We start from the raw sequence: 18,585 nt of genomic DNA on the forward strand, positions 1-18,585 counted from the left end.
CAGTAGGGCACAAGGTAAAGATGAGAAAGTCTCCAGTTACATTGCCAGTCTCAAGGGTCTTGCTGCAACTTGTGATTTTGGAAGTTTAGAAGATTCTCTAATTAGAGATCAATTAGTAAGGTGCACCAACAAAGCAAGTTACAAGAGAAATTATTAATAATAAGTCCTTCATTAAAAGAAGCCGTCGAAGTAGCCAAAGGCATTGAGCATACAGCAGAGTGCATGAGATTGTTTAAGAGTGCCACCATAGTTGATGAGGTAAAAGAAGTCAAGGCAATTCCCAACCAAGAAGGCAAGGAACCTAAAGGGGAGGAGGAATTTAAAACCCAAGAAATCTCTCTGAGGAAAAGTGCAACTGGAAACACTAAAAGTAGGTGCTATAGGTGTGGGAATGTCAGGCATCTGGCCAACAGTCCTGAATGCCCTGCTCAGAATTGTATATGCAGAAAATGCGGAGCCAAGGGTCATTATGCAAGAGTATGCAAGGGAGAGAAGAATGAGTATAATGATAGGAAAGTAGTGCACAAAGTGGAGGATTCTCAAGACCTTCACAGTAAGTTTGTGTTGTAGGTAAAAGGGAATAATGGAGACACAGGCCAGAACATGATATATCCGTCATGTGACATAACCTTAAATGGGGAACGTTTACGAGTATATGCCGACTTGTGTTCTCCATTCACCTTTATAAATTATAGCATATTTAAGAGTAAATTCAGGGGGAAAGGATACAATTTACAATCAGCAGATATCTCTCCTGGGGGATACAGTAGTGATCCTATACCCTTGAAAGGAATGATGATCATGCACATAACTTTCAAAGACAGATCAACCACGGGTAAGTTATACTTCACTAATAAGGGCTTCAATCTGTCAGGATGGGAACATCAACGTGAGTTAGGCATACGCCTAGATCCTAGCAGGGAGGTTACTGGTAGAAAATCCTGATGATAATTGTGCAATATGTAACGAGTTCCCTAGTCTCTTTGAAGATAAACTTGGTCAGTTAGTTAATTATCAGCACAAAATCATAGTTAAAGAGGGTGCAGTTCCCATTTCGCACAAAGCTAGGCCCGTACCGCTTTTAATGCAGGAACCTCTGAAACAAGAGTTACGTCGCTTACAGCAGCTGGAAGTTATTGAGCCGGTCGATAGTGCTCTATGGTTAGCACCAGTGGTGGTTACTAGGAAGTCTGGAGGAAGAGGTATACGTGTTTGTGTAGACTTGAGGGACCTGAATGCTAACATTTGGGTAGAGAGGTTTCCATTACCCAGAATCAACGAAATGTTGAGTACCATGGGACCTGCCAATTTTTTTTGTGTCATAGACCTCTCTTTGGCGTATCATCAAGTTGAACTTCACCCCTCCTCGCGTTCTCTCACCTCATTCATTACACCTTTTGGAGCCTTCAGGTACCGCAGGATGCCGTTTGGCCTGGCATCTGCAAAGGCTGTGTTCCAGCGCATTATGCAGAACATTTTGCAGGATGTGGAACACGTTCTATGCTTCCAAGATGATGTTTTGATTTATGGTGACAGCAGGGCTGACCATGACAACACCTTAAGGCAAGTGTTCCAAGTCTTAAGCAAGGCAGGAATGACAATTAAAACAGAAAAATGCCAATTTGGTGTGGCATCGGTGGAGTATCTGGGGCACAAAATCACGAAGGAGGGTGTCCAACCTAAGAATGACCTTGTAAGGGCTGTGAAAGATGCATTAGCCCCTTCTAACAAACAAGAACTCCGATCCTTCTTGGGTCTGGCCGAATACATGGTGAAATTTGTACGGATTTTCGCTATGGTCACAGCATGGTCACAGCCCCCATGAGGACATTTTCAAAGAAGGATGCTTCGTTCATAGTGAATGCCAACAAGCATTCAGTGATATCAAAGAAGCCATCATTCATTCTCCACATTTAGGAAAATTTGACCCTAAACTAAAAACTTATGTGACCACAGATGCAAGTGGCCAAGGCTTGGGAGCAATGTTGTCTCAGCAAACTAATGGGCAGGAAAGAATTGTGGCCTTTGCTTCAAGAGCGCTGAGTGAAGCAGAAGGAAATTACTCAACCATTGAGAGGGAAACTTTAGCTTGTTTCTGGGCCATAACACACTTCAAATTTTTCTTATGGGGCCTACCTTTCACAATCAAAATGGACCATAAACCCTTAATCAACATCTTCACTACACAAGACAGGGAACGTGCTACTCCACGTATAGCCAAATGGATGTTAGGTCTGGAGGGTTATAATTTTAACGTTGCGTATGTTCCTGGTAACAAAAACAATGTTGCTGATTTCCTATCCAGATCCACCAAGCATAACAGGGTGGAAGAGGGCAATCAGGAACAAAAAGAGTAATAGCAGATTTACGAACCTATATTGTGGGTAGATTTAGCTAGCCTCACGAAGAAGGAATGGGTGGAGGAAACTGAAAAGGATCAAACGTTGCAACTAATTAAGGAAAGAATTGTTAAAGGGTGGCCTGATAAGGTAAAAGATGTGGAGGAAGTTCTTAAAGGTTATTGGAACGTCAGATTAGAACTACATATTTCCAATGAACTAGTGATGAGAGGTGAAAGAATTGTACCCCCTGCAAGTTATGGGGCAAATTCGTGGAACTTGCACATGAAGGACATTTAGGGCGCAGCCTCACGAAAAACAAGTTGCGTGCCACATATTGGTTCCCCCAGATGGATAGTGTGGTGGAGAATGTTGTGCAAGAGTGCTCGGCATGTGCTATGAGTGATAAAACCAACTCAACGCGTAAGGCCCCGTTGTTGCCTGTGAACATCCCGGTGAAGCCCTGGGACAAGCTCAGGCTTGATATTCTGGGACCTATAAGCCATCTGGGGAGCAAGGGTCATTACATTTTTGTTCTAGTTGATTATCACTCACATTGGACTATTTTTAAGATAGTGAGTCAAATAACCATAGCAGATGCTGAAGGAAGGAATTCCCAGCACCTTAGTAACTGACAATGGTGTGCAGTTCACTTCTGATAATATGAAAGAGTTCCTTAAGAAGTGAGGTGTTCATCATTTCAGAACGGCGTTGTACAACCCAAAAGCAAACGGATTTGTTGAGAGAATGAATAGGATGTTGAAAGAGTGTATTCAAAGAGCTAGAGTATCAGGAATGCTGAGTGAAGTAGCGCTAAATCAGACGTTGTGGTCATACCACACCACTCCAAATGCCGCCACAGGATTGTCACCTTTCCAATCATCAAAAGGAAGGCAACCTGGCACCAAATTAAATCCAAATTGGTTAAGGGGTGGTAAACATGTATGTGAACAAAGAGATGTGTCCGCAGAGTGTTTCCGGCAGAAACAAGAAAAATATGTGAAGTGGTACAATAACAAATTTGGAACCAAAAACAAGTCATGGCATGCGGGGCAATGGGTCAAGGTCAGACTTCCTAATGTGCACAAAAAAATTATAGCAAATTTTCTGAACCTATTAGGATTAAAGAAGTATGTCGAAATTTGGTTAGGTTGGAGGATGGAAAAATTTGGAGCATGGACCCTATTGTGCCCCATCGTGGGATAGTTGACAGGTGTGAAGATGATCCAGCTGCCACGGACAACATTGAACACCTTTCCAGTACACAACAGAGAAGGGGAAGCTTCCGTACCCGGAGAGCACCGCGATGGCACAAGGACTTTGTATTCTTTTCGTAAGGGAAGGAGATATGTTATAAGCATATGAGTATGTGAGGAAAAAGATGCCACAAGAACAATTGTATTCAACAATATAGGAACATACTAACTTCTACTGACTTTGTAAATAATGTATTATATATATATATATATATATATATATATATATATATATATATATATTATGATATATGTTAAATTCTACAGTAGTATTTACTTAATGTAACTATATGTACTATGGTACACTCCTACTTACCTTAGAATGTTGGTCATTGGACCAGCCAGGAGTTTGCCATAGAATGTTGGCAATGCTTAGTTGGTGAGATTCATTGTGAGGAGTCTTGAATAAACATCCTCAAGTTTTCCTGCTTTGCGTGATTACTTCAGATACTCCATTATTAGACCTGGCATCCTTGGCGTGGTCTCCCCTGTCTTTTTTTGCCTCTGTTTCCCAGGTTTTGACTGTGTGCTGGACTCTGTTTTTTCTGTGTTCGGTACTTTGGGCTCTTTACCACTGCTGACCAGTGCTAAACTGCAAGTGCTCCTGTGTAAAGTGTATGTATTATTTGGTTTTTCCATGATTGCCATGTTTGATTTACTAGTAACTCCCTAGTAGAGTGGACTAGAGGTGCCAGGACCTGTAAATCAAATGCTACTATTGGGCCTGCAGCACTGGTTGTGCCACCCACATTAGGAGCCCTGTAAACATGACTCAGACCTGCCACTGCACTGTCTGTGTGTGCAGTTTTAAACTGACAATTCAACCTGGCAAGTGCCAGACCTAAACCTTCCCTTTTTCTACATGAAAGGCACCCCTAAGGTAGGCCTTAGGTAGCCGATGGGCAGGGTGCAGTGTATTGAACAAAGCAGACCACAGCACACAGTGTAAACAACAGTACGATGTAGGTAATATCATCAGCGGTGCGTGAGTTCCGTTAAATAGAAGGAGGAGGCACCTAGGTATTCACATGTTCTTAGAAGAAAGTCTCTTTAATTGAAAACGCTGTTTGATTCACTGAGAGAGAACATCCATCCAAACACAGCCAACACGTGTTTCGTCACGCAGGTGACTTTTTCAAGGCTACAGAACGATGTAATTGTACAGAAACATTAAGTCAGTCCAAGTGAAAGCACATTTTTCAAGTCTGAAACTGTAATCAAGCTGCTGGATATAAGCTTGCCACAGTATGAAAAGTTCAAACTGGATGAAGAGTAACCGTAAGTGAAGGACCCTGATAAGTCCTAAGCCGTAGTCCATAAGCAGCCGAGTGCCGTAGACACGAGTTGTTCCAAGGAAGTTAAAGTGCAGTGTATGTTAAATGTGGGACAAGTACTGATGTGTTTTACATATACTAAGAGTGAAATTTTGCCAAATTCAGTTTTCACTGTTGCAAGGCCTATCCCTCTCATAGGTTAACATCGGGGCTGCCTTTAAATATTTTCAAAGTGCAGATTCCCTTTCAGAACAGATAGATATATGGAGTTTCAGGTCTCTGACCTCACAATTTAAAAATACATCTGCTAGTGAAGTTGGTTTTTGGATTGTTAGTTTGAAAATGCCACTTTTAGAAAGTAGGCATTTTCTTGTTTTAACCATTCTGTGACTCTGCTTGTTTGTGGATTCTCTATCTAGGTCAGACTGATAGTTGGCCTGTTTGTGAATCTCCTCTAGACAGTGACACAAAGGGAGCTGGGGTGTAGCCTGCATATCCTGATGAGCCATCTGAGCTAGAGTGGAGGGAGGAGTGGTCACTTACACCTGAACAGGCTGTGTCTGTCCTCACACAATGCAGTCTCCAAACCCCTGGTGTGTGTCTGGGGCCTGGCCTGGGCAAGGCAGGATCTTGTGAACAACAGAGACTTTCCTTTGAAGTTTGCTTACTTCAAAGGCAGAAAGGGGTATAAGTAATGGACCCAAAACCCCAGATTTTTAGGTCACTTCAGGAACCAAGAGAAACCTCTGCCAAGGAGAAGAGCTGAAGAGCTGAGAAGTGCTACCCCTGCCTGTGACTGTGCTTTGTTGGGATATCCTGCTGTTGTTGCTTCTCTCTGTGAAAGGGGAAAAAGACTGGACTTTGTTGTGCATTCCTGCTTGTGAAGAATCTCCAAGGACTTGAACTGACCTTGCCTCCTGTTTGAAGTCTCAGGGCCATCAAAGACTTCCTCTGCCAGCACCTGGACTCTTTGCTGAGACTCCTGCCCTGCCACATGGTGCTCTCTCCAGTCCCTGGGCCCTTGAAAGGTGAAATCCATGCACAGAACACCATGCATGGAAAAGTTCGATGCACCATCTGCAATGCGGCTGATAAACGACGTGCCACCCGCTTCGCGGCTGAAATCGACGCTCCACCTGCATAGCGGCTGGGAGATGACTGCATCACGGCTGGAGAAATGACACAACACCCGCTTGCGGCTTCTGATAATGACGCAAACCCCACACTGCACAGTTTTTTAATCCTGTGCCACTGGACTTCTCACGCTCATCCCTGGGCATCAAAGTCATAGTGAACATGCGCAGATCAGAGGCTCCCCATCCAGAAATCGATGCATCGCTCTCTTGTGAGGGAGAAAAACAACGCATTACCAACCTGTGCGGAGCAGGAAACGACGCACGGCCTCACTTGTGAGTAAGGAATCAACACATCACTGACTTTTCTTACCCGCACTCGCCCATGTGGCTTTATTTTTGATGCAAACCAAGTACTTTGTGTAAAATCAACGTTTCCATTGTTTTCTATGGAGTAAAACTCTTTACTTTGAAAATTCATATCTTGACTTGTATATGTTGGATTTTTGTTATTTTGGTCTTGTTTGATTTAGATAAACATTACCTATTTTTCTAAACTGGTGTGGTGTCCATTTTGTAGTGTTTTCACTGTATTACTGTGTGTGTTGGTACAAATACTTTACACATTGCTTCTGAGATAAGCCTGACTGCTTGTGCCAAGCTACCAAGGGGGTAAGCAGGGGTTATCTAAGTGTGTTTCTCCATTTCCTTGACTAGAGAGAGGGTCCCCGCTTGGACAGAGTGCAAACTGACTGCCAGCCAGAGACCTAATTTCCAACATCCATTCTATGCTTTCTACTGTATACCATTATAATGTAACTCACTCCATTGTATGCCACTCTACTGTATGCCACTGCACTTTAGGCTACTCCACTGTATGCTATTAACCTCTACCACACTGCATTCTACTCTACCTCACTCTTCGCCACTCCTCTGTTCGCAATCCCACTGTGTGCCACTCCACTCTACACCACTATGCTCTACAAACAGAACACAACTGTAAGCCACAACATTCTATGTCACCCAACTCTATGGGTTCCTGGTTGGCTAGGGTCTACCCCTCAGCCAGGCAGAACCCACCACTCTTGTCAGGCCGAGTAAGTTACACACCAAAGATAACCTGTGCTCACCCCCCCGGTAGCTTGGCACAGAGCAGTCAGGCTTATCCCCAGAGGTCATGTGTAAATCCTTTGCGCAACACACTCACAATAATGACACAACACACACCACAAAAGAGACGCCACCCTGGTTATATGAAACTAAGTTTCTTATATTGTAAGTATATCTCAAAGACCATCAGCAACATAGATCATAAGCACTGTGCATAAGATCCCAATCCTGTACATAGGTCATAGGCCAAAATGTCACAAGTACAATATATACTTTGTAAGTTATCACCATGCCTGCATAACAGCCCCAAATTATATAAATCAATTAGGACTGGCCACATGAAGCAAGCCCTGAGGGCACACCCATTATCTTGACAAGGTAAGACAAAATGATATGTTTTATAAATACTGTGGATATTATACCAACACCAATCATAACTAGTGTGTACCAATTGCACTTACTGTAACAAGACCCTGTATTCTAATATTGTAAAGACTCAAATAGACACACCTCCTAACATTAGTGAATTCTCATAACATGAAATGTAGTAGATTGTACAAGGAGAAACACATGGATCATCATATACAGTAATGGGGCGGCAGGCCATCGGGGATCCTATTATGTCAAATATGGTAACCCCTTTAGATGGCTGCAACCATATATATTTGTAAGCAGAAACCTCTGAGCCTACATTAGACTTTATTTGAGACTCCCAGTAAGGTTTCTAACAAAGGCTGATACCTATCAGCATCTGGGGGGCCTCCGCCGAGGCCTCCCCCATCCTGCAATCAAGTGCGCCCAGGTATGGTTCCATAGAAGGGGGGCACACGCACACAATGAAGTTTCGGCAGGGAGACCTCGCTGGCACTCCACGCATATCTACTAGTCGAGGGCAGATGTCTGCGAGCACCTGGAGTAGTTGCCAGGCTGCAGGGCCGGCGACTGAATGCGGGTGGCCAGGGGACCTGCCTTTTTCTTTTCTAGCATCGTTGGGTCTGTGCAGTGAGGCAGTTCTGCAACCTCACACGCGGGACCCACATCCCTAAAACAACAAACCACTTGGAGATGCAGGCGGTGCTGGGACGTGGCCACTTCAGTGTTTGCCACTACAGTGTAAACCACTCCACTGTATGCCACTCCACTTTCTGTACACTCTTCCAATGTATGCTATTCTACTGTACTCTATTTCACTCTATACCACTGCAGTCTATACAACTCCGCCACTCTGCTATACGCTATTCCACTCTACGCCACTCAACTCTATGCTATTCTAGTGTATGCCACTACACTATACCTCACTTCACTGTATGCCCCTCCACTCTAAGCCACTGCACTGTACACTACTCCACTGTATGTTATAATACCCAACCACACTCCGTTCTATGCCACTATGGTGAAGATTGCACCATTCCACTGTACACCAATCCCCTCTGCGCCACTCCACTGTACCCCACTCCACTCTATGCCACTCCACTACACAGTATTCCACTGTACGCAACTGCACTCTGCACCAAAAAACTCTACACCATTTCATTCTACGCTATTATACTCTATGCCACTCCACTCTATGCTATTTAACTTCATGCCAGTTCATTCTACCCCACTCCACTCCACGCCACTCCAATGTACACTATTCCACTGAACACTACGTCACTGTACCCCACTCCACTCTACACCCCTCCACTTCACACCAATGCACTCTATGCCACCTCACTGTACTCTATTCCAATCCACACCACTCTCCTTCACTGTATTCTATTTCAGTGTATGATAGTGTACTGTACGCTATTCCACTGTATGCCACTCCACTTTAAGCCACTCCCCTGTATGCTACACCAGTGTACACTATTCCACTATGTACCACTCCACTCTACCCCACTCTACTGTACGCCACTCCACTCTATGCCACTCTCCTGTATGTCACTCTACTTTATGCTAGTCCACTGCATGCTGCTCCACTCTATACCATTCCACTGTACCCTAACCCACTGTTTGCCACTCCAGTTCATGACACTCCACTACTCACTACTCTAATCTATGCCAATCTACTCTACGCTATTCCACTGCATTTAACTCCACTCTATGCTTCTCCACTCCATGCTATTTCGCTCGACCCTAATCTACTGTACACCGCTCCAATGTATGCCACTACAGTATGTGCCATTCAACTGTACACTACTCCCTTGTACGCTATTCCACTCTATGGTAGAGCACTGTACAGCACTTCAATTTAGACCATTCTACTACACACTTTTATTCTTCATGGCACCCCAATGTACTCTAGTCTGTTGTACCCCATTCCAGTGTATACTATTCCATTATACCCCACTCCCCTGTATGGAAATCCAGTCAATTGCACTCCACTATTCGCAACTCCACTTTATGCCACGCCACTCTATGCCACTACAGTGTATGCCACTACAGTGTATGCCACTCAACTGTGCACTACACCACTATATGCTATTCTATTGCAGACCTCTCCACACTATCAAACCCCACACTATTCCACTGTATGTCACTGCACTGTACACTCATCCACTAAACAGCACTCTAGGCCACTACACTCTGCAACACTATGGCCCTCATTGCAACTTCAGCGGTCTTACAAAAAGACCGCCAAAGCTGCGGGCGCCACTAAACCGCCAGTGCTGGTGGTATTTGTGTCTCCCTATTATGACTTTTCTGCTGGGCCAGCGGGCGGAAACAGTGATTCCATCCGCTGGCCCAGCGGAGAAGTCACATTAACATTGCTGCCGGCTCATAATAGACCCGGCGGCAATGTTGATGTGCAGCGGGTGCAGCAGCACCCGTCGCACATTTCACTGCCCGATTTTCGATGGGGCTGTGCCAGGGAGCCCCTTCACTGCCCATGCCAAGTGCCCCAGGGGCACCCCTAGTCCCCCTTACCACCAGCCTTTCCATGGTGGTGCTTACCGCCATGGACAGGCTGGCGGTTGAGGATTGTGACCGCCTAGCGGAAGCCAGTCAATCAGTTGGAGGGGCCGGCACACCGCTGCCCTGGGGATTATGACCGCCTGGCAGAAGCCTGGCGGTCAGTTGAAGGGGCCGGCGGTATGGCCGCGGCTAATGCGCCACGGTCATAATACACTGCCGGTACACCACCAGCCTGTTGGCGGTGTTACCGCTGGTGTACCGCTGGCCGCCAGCGCTGTAATGAGGCCCTATATGCCATTCAATTGTAGCGCATAGTACCACACTCTAGTCTACTTCACCTCACTTCACTGTACTACACTGTACTCCACTACATAACAATTTCACACACTCAACAATACAGCATACCACTACTTTGCGTGAGATGCCACTCCACCCTATAACACTTTATTCCACTGTGTGCTACATTGCTGCAGTGTACTACACTCTACGGCACAGTAGTGTACGAGACATTACTCCACTATATGACACTTTAGTCCACTCGATGCTACACCACTCACTGTATGCCGCTCTACTGTAAACTGCTTTATTCTACAACACTCTTTTGTACTCTATAAAAATGCCCTTTACAATGCTCTACTATACTATGCAAGTGTACGACACTGTACTACATTGCAAGCCCCTACACCAACCTGTAGAACACTCCTCTCAATTCTTTGCCACTCAACCGCACTCCACTCTACTCCAAGACACTTGACTCCACAACACTACAGTTGACGATACTCTACTGTACGACACTGTACTTTACTGTATGACACGTTGCTCCACTGTACAAGATGCCACTACACTCTGCAATTCTCCACTATATAACACACCACGCCACTCCACTATATGCAACACCACTCGAATCTACTCCACTGTATTCCACTCCACAACGCTAGACTCTATGACACTACCCTTTATAACACAGTCATTTACTATACTGTATGACCATTCAATTAATGACACTCAACACTAAGGGCCTGATTTAGAGTTTGGTGGAGGGGAGGCCATTCGTGAAGGATGGGGGGGAGGGGCGGGAAGAGGTCAATGGTGGAAAGGAAATGTTTCTCAGGGACATTGGGGCGGGAAGAGGGAGAAGGAATGGTAGTGGAGAATGAGGGAGTGGTTGTTGGAGGTGTCTGCCTGCTGGATTTGGGTGCATGGGTTGTATGCTGATGTGAGGTGGATGGCTGTTGGGTGTCTGAGTGCTTGCGTTGTGAATGGTATATAGGTGTGAGTAATGTGTGGCTCTAGTTGTGTCAGTGGTCTTGGTGTCTCTCTGTTGGCAATGCTTTGTAATCGTAAAGGGTTGTGGGTAATGTGTGTGTGTGTTTTATAGTGGTGTGAGTGTGTGTGTTGTGTGTGTATGGATGTCAGGTGTGTGTTGTTCGAATTGCCCATTGTGGTGTTGTTTTGTATGTGGGTGTCCATTGTGAGTGCCGCAGTATGTACCGCCAATGGTTTACTGCCGTTGAAGGTACGCTGTGGTGATTCGTGGGTCATAATGTGATGGGCGGTGTTCTGTTGGCCTAACAGTGTGGGCTTTGATACCGCCACTTTACAACTGACCTTTGGACTGGCAGATTTGTGTATGTGGCAGTATTCTGTCAGATTGGTCTGTGTGTGTCTGAATATGGTGAACGGATATCTGCTGCCACCATGGTAAGTAGGCGGCCATCAGCGTGGCGGTAAGTGGACTTTATCATTATTGTTATGATGAGGGCCTTAGGGCCAGATGTATCAAACGATTTTGCATTCGCAAACGGTTTGAATCGCAAAATTCGGCTGTTTGCGAATGCAAAAATGCCTTTGAGAATGAATGAAAGGCATTCGCAATGCAATTTTAAGGAATCGCTAAAATAGCGATTCCTTAAAATTGCGACCACATTTAGAGAATCGCAAATTGTGATTCTCTATATAGGAAATCGAAAATAAGGAATCCTTATTTGCGATTTCTTAAGCATATATATCAAGCATTTCCTAAATGCGAATTGGGCATTTAGGAAATTCAATTACCATCAACAAAAGTTTGGTGGTAACCATGTGCAATTTTTAAAAATGCATTTTAAATGCATTTTTAAAATTGACATGTAGTGCACACATGCCCCTAAGGCATGTGTGTGCTTCACATGTCCGTAAAAATATTTTTGGGGTGCAGCAGAGGGGGCCTTAGGCCCCCAGCACCCTGGGATTTGCATTTCCTAAATTGCGAATTCCTAACTGGAATTCGCAATTTAGGAAATGCAAAACCATTCACATCAGGCCCATAAGTGCAAATGGAGTTGGATTCTCTATTTGCGATTCGGTAATAGCATTTGCGAATTTTAAGAAATTGCTATTACCGAATCGCAAAAATCATACATACCATTTTGCATTTCTTAAATAGCGATTTCTTAAAATTCGCTATTTAAGAAATGCAATTTGGTTTTTTGATACATCTGGCCCTTAGTGTTTATAAACAAACCAAATTTAAAATACACAAGCATTACAAATTCTTAAATTAAAGGTAGACCTTAAATTTGTGACTTACACACCACATTGAAATTAAAATAACTTTATTTATTGTTTATCTACTAACAGAACGTAAACTACTGAAAAATGTAAAATTTCTAAATTTATAGTTATACCTTTAATTTATAATTTATGCAGCACCTTCAAATTATTATAACTCGCGTACCTCCTTACATAGGGGTCATTACGGGATTGGTGGACTCAGGACTGCCATGTTGGCGGTGGCGGTCGTACCGCCAACAGGTTAGCAGAGAAGACAGCCAAATTATGACCATGGCAGTATTCACAACAGAATACAGCCAAACCCCCGACGGCACCACCAGTGTGGTCAGGCCGACATGGTCGATGGTACCCACCTACAGGCCGGCAGAGACCATTGTTCCCATCGGACATATTACGAGGCTTCACACCAGCAAGGTTTCCGCCGATGTCGCACCACCATGGAAATCCTGGTGGAAACCAACAGTATAAAAGGAGGTATTCATCTTCACAAAGCCTTACCCATCTGGAGCTGCCATGGAACCAGAACTACTCATCTTCCCGTTACTCCTGCTTGCCCAACGACTTTGGAACCAGCAATGACGACAACGACAGCAACCATGAGTACACACACTTACCTGTCACTGTCGTAAAATGTCAAAGTACCTACGCACATACAACATAATAATCGGAACAGGTGGCAAGGGTGACACACACACACGTAACCCCACACCAACATGCACACTCACACACAACCACATACCCACATACATAGTACTCACACAACGGCCAACACACACACACAGCTGAAACACACACCAACCCCCAGATACACAACACCTGCGCAGTCACACACAACACCACCAAAAGACACAACTACACCACAACCGCAACACCACAAAAGCATTGTCAAGAACCCACAATAGACACCACCACTTGACAAATCGTGCATACAACACAATGTACCAACACCAGAGAACAAACACACACAATCACACATTCAAACAATGCAGCCCATGTCATACCCTGCAAACACACATCACAACGGATCTGACATACCAATCTCCACACACACTCACACACACAGTACAACCACACAAAGACACACACCACTGAAAATACCAGATGTCAACACCAACACCACACAATACCAACACAACAACATGTCCCCAATAAATACATGCACATCATACAATACACACCTATCACTGGGGACAAATGCACTGCACACAATCACACATGCTGCCATACACAACTGGTAGCACAACCTCCACTCACACACATCTTACTCACACACAAACAAAATCAGCCAACTCGAAAAACGCCCCAAGATAAAAAAGCAGGACAAACATGAAACCTTTGGACCAACAACAGGTTGGCCTTGATATAATAAATTAAAATATATATATAAAAATATAAGCATACAAAGATGAAGGCCACAGGCCAGTCCAACAAAGACAAGTGCAACATGCACATAATGCACATGTATGTACCCCTAACTTGAATCCTGAATGCCATGTAACCTCCACTGGTAGGAGCATTAAGGGGGATTAGGGGGAAGTTGGGCTTAGGTTTGGGAGGGGGACTTTCGGGTTTGGGTTTAGGACAGGGAGCTTTAGGTCGAGGCTTAGAGGAGGTTTGGGAACTCTTGGACGGGGTAGAATTATTGGTGGGGAGGGGCAAGGGTACTTGCAGGAGGGGTGGGGAGGTGGTAGAGGTAGAAAGGCTGGACTTGGGGAGGGACACAGAGTACTTTGGGGTCTCACAGGGTGGGAGAGGAGTTGGGAAAATGTTAAACTCCGAGAGGAAAGCTTTCTTAGACACATGGGGACGGTCATGGCAAAAGGGTTTGGGAGGGAGAGGGAGTGGTTTTCTGAGGTGTTTTGGTAGATGTCTTGGGTGCGTGAGTGTGAGAGGTATGCTTGTGGGTGCTGGGTGTCTGTTGCATGGGTGAGTGTGGGTGTTTATGTGTCTTGGGAGGAGGGGATGGTGGTGCTGGGAGATGCCATGTTGGATGGGTCACTGTCTGTTGGGGTGGTGACTGCAGGCATGGTGGATGTGCTCCATGCAGGCGTGTCTGTGCTTGTGGTGTCTGCGGATGTGGTGAATGGGGTGGATGTCTGAGGATCTGCTATTGTACTGATTGTGGGTAGGATAGTTATTGTGGCTGGATCGGTGAATGTTGGTGTGGTGACTGCAGGTGTGTTTTGTTTTGTGTATGTGATGCTGAGGATTGTGGGGTTGTCAGGGCAGGTAGTGACTGTTGATGTGTCTGCAGGTGGATGTTGCTTGTGTGCATGACTGTGGTGGGTCTTGTGGTGTTTGTGTTTGTCAGCGCTACCCTTAGATGTTGAGGTGGATGCAAGCTTGTCTGTTTGTGTGCTGTGGCTAGGGCGGGGAAGAGGGGTTTGGATTGGGAAGAGGAAAGTGGAGGGGGGATGGAAGACAAAGGGTGACTGGCTGCTGTTGGTGTGGAGGTCAGAGCCTGAAAGGATCTTTGTAGGCCAGCCAGTGCACAGTGAATGCTCTCCAGGATCCTCATTATTCTGCTGGACCTGAGTTACTAGTCCAGATGGCATTTACGATGGTCGATTGACCCACAGAGATCGACCTCAGGAGGTCAATAGCCTCCTCACTGAGGGCAGCAGAGCTGAGGTGCCTGCAGCAAAGGAGATGCCCACCCTCTTGGGTGAGCAGGCCTGGCCAACTGGGTGGGGAGCTACCAGGAGGGTGGTGATAGTAAGGGGTGTGGTAGACAAAGATGGTTCTGGGGTGGTTCCAGATGGGTCCGCCAACCCCAGGGAGTGTCCACTGGAGAAGGATTCCGAAGATGATGGGCTAGATCCTGTCTCCTCCATGGCACTCCCCTTGCCCTCTGGGACACTGGGTCCATCTCTGTTGGTGATATCAGGAATTTGGGTCCTGTGGCCAGCAGCATCCCCACTCGCAGGTGACCCGTCTCCTTCACCTGCCAATGCTGATGCACACAAACAAAGAGAGAGGGAGGGAGAGGGACAGAGAGGTCATGACTTTCTTCACATACATGCATTACAACATACACAACTGTAGGTATACATCTCCTGGCAAGGTGATCCCATATTGAAACCCACAGATCCTACATCATGACAAAACATGTTATTTCTATCTACGCCCTTTGTCATCTCTCCCAACGTGATAATCCATGTAAGGAGCACAACTGGAGCATCCCATCAAATCACCTGTAAATGTAAGTCAGCATGCTCATCATGCCCTGGCTAGAGTTGACATATTGTCCTAATCCAGGTAATACCTTTCCATAATCTTATCACTTTAAGGAAATGCAGTTGACTGATAACACCATGTCATGCCTATTCCGAATCTACATGTGACCAGTCCATGACCATAAGTCATGTTCCATGCGAGTAAAGACAACTCTCTTCACAAACAACACAGCACCTGCCATTCCAATCACATACCTAACAGATCCCTGTGTACATATATGACACAATGGCAACAATCTCTGATGAAGTCACAACATGTGTCAGTCCCACACAGTTGCCATCAAATTTTCACATTCCATGTCTGGAGAAGAGCTGTCACTACATGTACTAAATCTTAGTGGAATGGCTGCAGTCAATATTCACAGATATTCCATATCACAACATAAATGCATGCACAGCTACAGTGGCCTGCCTAGCATGCACAACACAGCCACTGACAATCACAGAGAGCCTAGTTACAACTACTAAACAAAAGACAGCCTACTGATTTCTAAGATGGCACATTATATTCCCCTTGACATGCAGATACAGAGCCACAACATTACAACAGGAGTACACCTACATCGCTCACACCCTTCCTGACATGTGATTTCCAGTAGCTAAGACCAGACAACACACATATCCCAATGAAAAGACATGTACACATGGACCTACACAACTGCCACTGCACTGACAACATATCCCACAACAACAACACCTGAATGAGAAATAGTAGTACAGCTAAACCATGACATCTTGAAATATGAGGTGAGCCAATACCAGTTCCTGTCCAAACTGCCCGCATCAGCCAGGCTAAGGGTAGCAATGATTGTCCCACTCTACAAGATCTGCCCTCAAGTAACCATTGACACATGATGTAGGCAGCTAATACCATATGTTTCACTCTTATTAGTAGGGTATTGGTACATCTAGTATGGACATTGCACATTGTCAAATGGTAGGACAGCCTAACCACTTACCTCCTCTACAACAAAGGCATTGGGATAAAAGTGATTTGTCCACATGGCAAAGGCATGGAAATGCATGGTAAGGACACATAGACAAAATCAGACATCCATAGTCGGATTTCCTTCCGTACAACCTTCACATATCCCATTGTATGAATAAGAAGCACCAATGGGAGCACCTCCACAAATCCATATGAACAGTCCAATACTGCCCATACCTATTGACTCAATGAGATGCCAGCCTCACATGGAGTCAATACCTGTACCAGGACACAAGGTAACTAGGCCCTGTACCAAATATGTCAGGCCATATTTAGCAAATACACCTGATCTTTACAGATGGGAGTTGTCTGACACCTTAGAGCTACATAATTATATATTCAGTTTAATGGACCTTGAAAAACTAGGGCCCATATTTATACTCTGTTTGCACCGGGTTTGCATCATTTTTTTTACCCAAATCCAGCGCAATCTTACCTCCATATTTATATTTTGACGCTAGAGCCATCTAGCATAAAAAATAAGGAGTTAACGTCATTTTAAGGAGGCGTGAAACCACCTTGCGTCAATGAGATGCAAGGTAGGCGTTCCCGTCCAAAAAATGACTCAGACACCCTAGTGTCATATTTATCCACCTTGGCAAAAATTACGCACGGGTGGGAGGCAGCCCCGAAAAATGACGTTAAACCCAATTTTCGTCAAATTTTAACGCCTGGATCAGGCAAACACACCACTACTTAAGGAAAACACACACAAGCAACATTACAAACCAACAGGACAACATGGAGGTGCTACTGATGCAGCTTGCAAGACAACGCCGAGCACAGGGCCAACGGCAGCAGCCACCATCACTCCAGTGTGGTCCACAAAGGCAATGCAGAAGGCGGGAGAGACTTTTCAGGAACAGGACAACCCTCCATGGCCTCAGGGAACAGGACATCATCCTGAGATATCGACTCAACTGGCAAGCCATACAGCAGCTGCTGCGCCATATTGAGCCACAACTAACAGCTAGCCTGCAGACACCACACAACATACCACCGGTGACCAAGCTGCTAGCTGTCCTGCATATGTTGGCAAGTGGCTCCTTCCAGACAACTGGTGCCCTGGTAGCTGGGGTATCACAGCTCTCATTCTTGGCCTTCCTGCCCAAGGTATTAGATGCCATAATCTCCCTCGCACCCGCCACATCAGTTTCCCCAACACCCAGCAGAAGCAGCAGGAGATAAAACAGGGCATCTGTCAAATCCATGGCTTCCCGCATGTGCTCGGTGCAATTGACTGCACCCATATCCGGATCGTCCCACCTGCAGCAACAGAGCACCTATTCAGGTACAGAAAGCACACACATTCCATCAATGTGCAGGCCATAGTTGACCACCAGGGATTGTTCACCAACATCTTGTCCAAGTATCCTGGGAGTGTCCATGATTCTTCCATACTCCGCCACAGCAGGACCAATCAGCACTTCCAGGATAGACAATATGGCAATGGCCTTCTTGTCGGTAAGTCAATAAACCTAGCAATATACACACAGCACAACAACCCTGTAAGACACCTAAAACATATACCACTACATTGACACATGGGCAGGCTGACACTGAGGTGCGACACTGGTAGTTATGTTGTACATCCTGGCACAATGGGATACACACATCTGGACAAATGACGGCTGCCACAAGCATTAGCTGCCACTCTAGAGCAACAAGGGACCACTGTCAAAGCCCATAGTGACAAAGAAATGGCCTGCACTGGAAGCACAACTTGGAAGATGAACCATTTAAACTTACATTAGGCCATATAGTCAATAGGCCTCCCTCCCAAACAGTATGTAGTGTGGAAGAGGTGTGCAATGTGTGTTGCAGCAGATCTAACACCATGAGACACATAGCATGATGATGC

The 18,585-nt window shown here is 45.4% G+C and overlaps 1 protein-coding gene across 1 annotated transcript in view; it reads right to left on the reverse strand.

Moving 5' to 3' along the window:
- Positions 1 to 2,400: 2,400 nt before the first annotated feature.
- Positions 2,401 to 18,585, reverse strand: part of LOC138283650 (multidrug and toxin extrusion protein 1-like) — a 446,218-nt gene continuing 430,033 nt past the window's right edge. The window contains exon 15 of the mRNA XM_069221586.1: positions 2,401 to 2,450. Within this exon, the coding sequence (XP_069077687.1) occupies positions 2,401 to 2,450 (50 nt within the window). The remainder of the gene's footprint in view (positions 2,451 to 18,585) is intronic.

This window comes from Pleurodeles waltl, chromosome 3_1, assembly GCF_031143425.1.
Source record: "Pleurodeles waltl isolate 20211129_DDA chromosome 3_1, aPleWal1.hap1.20221129, whole genome shotgun sequence".
In the NCBI taxonomy this organism is placed as follows: Eukaryota; Metazoa; Chordata; class Amphibia; order Caudata; family Salamandridae; genus Pleurodeles; species Pleurodeles waltl.